General features: G+C 43.3%; 1 protein-coding gene across 1 annotated transcript; it reads right to left on the bottom strand.

The window, feature by feature from the left end:
* Positions 1–448: 448 nt before the first annotated feature.
* Positions 449–5,513, bottom strand: C7H1orf162 (chromosome 7 C1orf162 homolog). Its single transcript, XM_009001875.5, has 6 exons — positions 5,470–5,513; positions 3,152–3,199; positions 2,050–2,119; positions 1,491–1,585; positions 1,145–1,194; positions 449–937 (listed from the first exon to the last, which is right to left on the bottom strand). The coding sequence occupies exons 2-6, from the start codon at positions 3,186–3,188 to the stop codon at positions 797–799; spliced, it is 393 nt and encodes a 130-aa protein (XP_009000123.1). The 5' UTR covers positions 3,189–3,199; positions 5,470–5,513; the 3' UTR covers positions 449–796.
* Positions 5,514–6,505: the final 992 nt, after the last annotated feature.

Genomic DNA, 6,505 nt, shown 5'->3' with positions numbered 1-6,505 from the left:
TTTGGGGGAATTAATGTTTAGATTAATCTTTGTCTTTGGTTTTCATATAATATTGTTATCCATATCTCTTATGCTATAGGACAGAAGTGGAAATCTCCATTTACGTAGTGCTTTTATACAGTAGGGACCTTGTATTTGTGTAGAATTCTGGGATGTACACAATGCTTATGTATAAGATATTTCATTTAATCCTCACACTAAATATTAGTGTTAAGTGTTATCTCTGTTTTCAAGATGAAAAACTTGAGGCTTAAAAAGTTTAACAAGCTTCCCTAAATGAATGCAGCTAGTTAGTAGCAGAGTTTGAGACCTTCACCCCAATCAAACCTGACCTTGTTTCCAAGTGCCATCACCTTTCGTGGCTGTGAATGAGCTATGGACTTTTAGTCTTGACCTCTGGAGAAGGTGGCAGGAACAGACAAATAAATAATAAAGAGGGAGGCAGCACTATGGGGGGTTTGCTTTTATTTGGAATTCCTGGTTCATTTGGTTGACTCCTCCCAAGCTGATTCACCATGCTGGGTGAATATCTGTTCACTGAGCTCCGTACCACACACTTTGGAAGGGTACAAGAAAGGCAGTCTATGCCCCCAAGGACCTCACAGGCTGTCTGTTCAAGTGGGAGGGCCATCAGTCTTTTCTCTGTCCAGGGCAGCATTGCCAGATCACACCTAAACAACTCCGACTGCAGTTTTACACAGGTGTTGGTCCAACATTTGTGAAAAAGGGAAAGTGATGTGTGAAGATGGAGCTGAGAGGAGAGGAAGTAGATTCAAGCCTCATTGGAAAAGCCGGGTTAGTTCTTTACTTTAATTTGAGCATAGACAATGGGGTCGAAGTCTGCAGCATGGTTCTCAGCCAAGCGATTGCTCTTTTCTTCTGAGTGTTTGAAGGTCATGTTAGCACAGACAGGTGAGTCCTCTGGGATGGACGACAGCTACAGTGGGAGAAAAAGGAGGAATGAGTGAGTTCAGTTTGGGGCAAAAGGTTGCTCTTTAGAAGCAACTTGAGCACTTTGGTCAAAGAATCACTTGCCCAGTATCTGGAAATCAATACCACCATTCTAGCAGATAATGCAGAGTGTGCAGGGGAAATCCAATGACAGTAGCCCTTCAGTGTCCTCAAAACAGTGTGATTATCTTACCATGGCCGGAGGATCTGTGTGAGGATCCAGGGCTTGGGGCTTGGGGTGACCTGCCACAGTGCCGGAAAGAAGAGGGACCCATCTTAGCAATGAGCCTGGAGAAATGGGAAGCCTCTCCCTTCAATCTTGGGTGAAGGGTCGGGTGGGGAGGAGGTGTTGGCAGGTGGGGAGGGCAGGGTAGAAGAAAAATGAAGGGTTTCGAGTTCTCAGTCTGCAGACAGGGTGGGCTAAGCAGGTTTTTATCACACTGCACCCTCCCCCACCTCCTCCCGGTACTCACTCATAGCTAATTCTAGTCTCAGTGGCAGAGAAAGAAGGGCTGTCCTGTCCCCTGGAGAATGCTTACATTTTCTGTAGCTCTTTATGATGAGGAAGATAAAGGCCATCAGCAGCAGCGTCAACAGAACCCCAACACAAAACGCAAGGATTAAATGTTCTTTGCTGTTTTGGCAAAGAAAGGGAGAGGATGAACTGTTGGACTTTTGAAGGCCTTTCCTAAAGGTCAGAGTGTAACCTTTCCTGCCTGTGGATGGACTCCTGCAAAGGTTTTCCTACTGGTTAATAGACCCAGTGGTTTTTAGCTTTTGCTTTTGAGTTTCACATCCATTTGGGGCCCCTGTGAAAGCTGTGGCCTCTCCACTTCCTGCTCCGTCAACCCACACAATGTTCATCATTCCCCACCCAGCAAATTTAACCTATAAGCTGAGGGGATCCATGGGTCTCCTGAAGCTTAGGGGAGGCCAAGTTAAGAGCCATACTCCTGAGATCACAAACTGACTTCGTTCTTTTACAGTTTCTGGTCCTTTCTCCCCAGACTCCCTGACCAAGTCTCCAAGCCGAGGCTGTCAACACAACACAAATCCCATGAGGTACAAGATGAAACAGATGGGAGAATGCTCATTTACTTGCGGGAGTTGGAGAGACAGGGTGCAGAGCTAGCTGCTGGGGCCGCTGTGGGGAGAGTGTCTTGTCTTTCTACAAGAAAACACAAAAGGAATTAGTGTATCTGCCACTTTTCATGATATCCTTCCAGCTTAAGTGTCCCCGGGTGCCCCATTCTGCCCAAGCAACCGGTGGAAATTCAGGATGGGGCTGCAACTGTTATAAAAATGGGAGAACATTATTTTTTCAGATGCCAAGTACTTTTTTTTTTTTTTTGAGACGGAGTTTCGTTCTTGTTACCCAGGCTGGAGTGCAATGGCGCGATCTCGGCTCACCGCAACCTCCGCCTCCTGGGTTCAGGCAATTCTCCTGCCTCAGCCTCCTGAGTAGCTGGGATTACAGGCATGCACCACCATGCCCAGCTAATTTTTTGTATTTTTAGTAGAGACGGGGTTTCACCATGTTGACCAGAATGGTCTTGATCTCTTGACCTCGTGATCCACCCGCCTCGGCCTCCCAAAGTGCTGGGATTACAGGCGTGAGCCACCGCGCCCGGCCGATTCCAAGTACTTTTAAATGAAAATTAGAACTGGAACTTAAAAATCAACCAGCTACATAAATGAAATACAAGCCTAGTGTCCCTTTGATAAACAAAAAAATCTCAGATGTTGCCCTCCTCAAAGATGTTAATAGGAATCCCTAAAGAGATAGGCTCCCGACCTAAGGAAGGCACCTCCCTGCTAGGGAGAAACGGAACCAATGTTTCCCAGAGTCTTGGGGAATTTGACCTTGAAACTGCTGCCCTTTTTTGTTTGCTTGTTTTGCAAGGCAGGGCCTAGCCAAAAACAGCCACAGTGGTTTTCTCAATGCCTACAGCACAAATGGGGAGCAGGACCCAGCTGGTTTGATATCAAGCAGAGACACCTTTTACTTAGATTTGGAGGGCAAGGTAGTTCTTTATGGTTCCCCCTTTCACCCCTCCCGGCATTAGATTCTGCGTCATGGTAAAATCGGATTCTTCCGACTCCAGAAATGCTAGTGCTTTTCCATTACAGCCCTTCAGCACCATTTCTAGTTCTTTTAGCTCAGAAGTGAAGCAAATAATTATTCCTGTCGTAAACTCACCAGTGTTGGGTTTAGGTGTGGAGTTATTTCCTCCCATGCTGTCATCCCCTGAGAATAAGAAAAGGTATCTCTTAGAAAGCTTGGAAGGGAGAGGCAGCTGAGGGGCCAGCTCTGAGACTGTGATTGTCAATAAGAGTAGTAATGGCCGGGCCCGGTGGCTCAAGCCTGTAATCCCAGCACTTTGGGAGGCCGAGGTGGGAGGATCACGAGGTCAAGAGATCAAGACCACCCTGGCCAACGTGGTGAAACCCCGTCTCTACTAAAAATACAAAAAAAAATTAGCTGGGCATGGTGGCGCGTGCCTGTAGTCTCAGCTACCTGGGAGGCTAAGGCAGAAGAATTGCTTGAACCCGGGAGGCGGAGGTTTCAGTGAGCTGAGATCATGCCACTGCACTCCAGCCTGGTGCCTGGTGACAGAGCAAGAATCTGTCTCAAAAAAAAAAAAAAAAAAAAAAAAAGAGTAGTAACAATGAGAGGCAATTTGTAGGTGTTCTGGTGCTATTGGTGGTCACAGACCACTCATCACTGGTCAAAAACTCTGGTGTTTCTGCAGCTCAGCAGCCAGCCTTCCCATTTGCAGATCTAGAAATTTGATCTTATCAGGGCACCAAGAATTGACTGATTTCTCCAGAGCTGATTCCCACGAACCAACTCACAGGAGACTGACGTATAAGCTGAATTGAATTAACGTAAGCTATGTGTTGGTGCAACCAGTGAATTTTGCCTATCAGAACATGTAAGAATGCCAATTAAAAATCATAATTTTGCTTGGTAAGCACTGGAGTAAGTATGAGAGAAAATGAATGGATGAGTTTTATATTGACAGTCAACTAGGTCTGATGTATCAGCCTTACGCTTCCCTGGCATTGCTGCCTAGACTTTGACAAACCCGCTCTTGGAGACCCTTACTCTAGGCTTCATTAGACACTTCTAATCTGTTCATGGATTGTCTTCTCAAGTCTGCCGATATTCTTGTTTAGGCTTTCTATCAAAACGTACAGAGTATCTGAAGACAGAAAAGTGAAATCACCCAAACTCCCTACTACTCATTAATATTTCTACTGTCTTTCCTTTTAGTCATACTTCCATGCATTTTTTAAAAAGCTAGTTGAGATATTTCTTTATGTAAGAAGTTATATCTTCCTTTTTAAATCAGCATTTATCATATGCATTCTTCTATGTCACTAAACACTTTTTATAACATTTTTAGTGGCAATAGGTCCTTCCATTATACCTGTTTGCTTAACGGATTCCCCACTTATTGATAGAACTGTTTCCATTTATATTTAAATCAATAACAATGAAACAGATATTTTTGTGCGTAAAACATTGTATGCATCCCTGATTTTCTTTTTTTTTAGGAGGCCACAATTTTACTTCCTATTTAGGCAAACTCATGGGAAAATGTTTTGGCTTTGTTATTTATTCTATATTTTAAGGTCATTTATTTAAACAAATGCCATCAATTATTTATTGTTGTATTGTTCAGCTCTCAAAAGTTAACTTCCAAGTCCTTGGAGCTGTGGGAGGGTAGGGAGGATACCTCATCTCCATGCACCTGTTACAACAGCAACACTGCCAAGTACCTTACAATTCACCAAACATTTTTAGATCAGGCACAATGTCAGATAATAAGAAAGGGGCCAACAGGGAAATGTGACAAGGAGTCTGAGCCATGATAACAGGAAGGCCATAGTCCGCAGCAGAATCGGTAGTGGTAATTTTTCTCACCTTTCTTTGTTCCTTTTCTGGTTTGTAAGTCAATGGTGCTCTTTGCAGACCGCCATAAAATATTGAAATATATGTTGGTGTGAAATAGAATATGAGCTTACACTAGGCTTTGTCACTGGGGAGGGGAGGAAGATTGGGTCATAGGTTTCTGTAAAATGCTGCCCTTCACATCAGCAGTTCTGCATTTACAAAAATGTTACCGTAGCCTCTGTAAAAGCATTAGGCCACCCCACCCTAACTTTCACATAAATGGACAAAATCATCACACAATACCACAGGGAAATAGCTACTCACAAATCCAGGCCAAAAAAAGCAGGCAACACATTTCCCTTTCAGCACACCCCAAACGTTTGGCAGAAGCATACATTAAAATAGAAATGATGCTATATTTACTTTTTCACGTTTCATCCAACACTGGAGAATCTTACTGGTTGCCGTAAAACACATCAACTAAATAGACCCATTCGAACACAGCCCTCCCCACACCAAATAAAACAGGTGATAGAAACCACTAACAACTAGATGACACTTACTTTTGGCGAGCGATTATTTAATCTAGATTAAAAGCATGTGGTAAATGCATTTACCTTTCAAGAAAACGTCCGGTCATAAGATGCAATCATTTAAGACTGAGCTCTTGGTTTGCTTCCGTGACTATGTTTGCTTCCTATGTTTCAGAAATGACGAAATAAAGATTACTGCCTCTGCCACTGCCAGCGTCACATTGTGTGTCACAAAGATCTAAACTCAAGGGTAGACTTCCTCTTTGATGTCAACGTTATGATCTTTTCATCTTTCTTTTGTGTTCCTTTGTGTCTGACACATGAATGCCAGAACATAAGGAGACAAGACAGGTTTCTTGCGAATTAAATATTTATTATTTACTTTAACCACTGTGCCAGATTTTCTATGGAAGGCGCATCATTATGACATTATCATTGTCATCAAAAGCCTTATAGTCTCATCTATTCCAACCAGGGAGATGAGGCTGATAGTGAAAAATGAAGAGCAAACAGTGTTAGGAGTTAAGTACTAGCTGTGCGGACTTCAAATGTGTTCAGAGAGTTTAGATCCCTTCAAAGGGAAGGTGAATCATTTCTTATAAATATTTATTTGTAAAATAATATGAATAATATACTTATTAAGTAAATGCTATAGGCCATACGGTGGGCTGGTTATAGGATTTTTTTTTTTTTTTTTTGAGAAGGAGTTTCACACTTGTCACCCAGGCTGAAGGGCAATGATACCATCTCGGCTCACTGCAGTCTCCGCCTCCCGGGCTCAAGTGATTCTCCTGCCTCAGCCTCCCAAGTAGCTGGGATTACAGGCATGAGCTACCACTCCTGGCTAATTTTGTATTTTTAGTAGAGGCGAGTTTCACCATGTTGGTCAGGCTGGTCTCAAACTCCTGATCTCAAATGTTCTACCTGCCTTGGCCTCCCAAAGTGCTGGGATTACACCTGACCAGGTATTAAAGGCTTTTTGGAGAGCAAGGTAGAAAAGTTCCTTGCCTCGTGGACTCTACCACTTAATTGAGAAGAGAAATGAAAAACAAGTAAATGATAAGTCAATGACACATTGCATTAAGGACCATGAAGGAAAGAAACAGAGTGCTAGCTAGAG

This window comes from Callithrix jacchus, chromosome 7 (genome assembly GCF_049354715.1).
Source record: "Callithrix jacchus isolate 240 chromosome 7, calJac240_pri, whole genome shotgun sequence".
In the NCBI taxonomy this organism is placed as follows: domain Eukaryota; kingdom Metazoa; phylum Chordata; class Mammalia; order Primates; family Cebidae; genus Callithrix; species Callithrix jacchus.
Note: the sequence above shows the minus strand (reverse complement) of the source record. Positions and strands in the feature narration are given on the sequence as shown.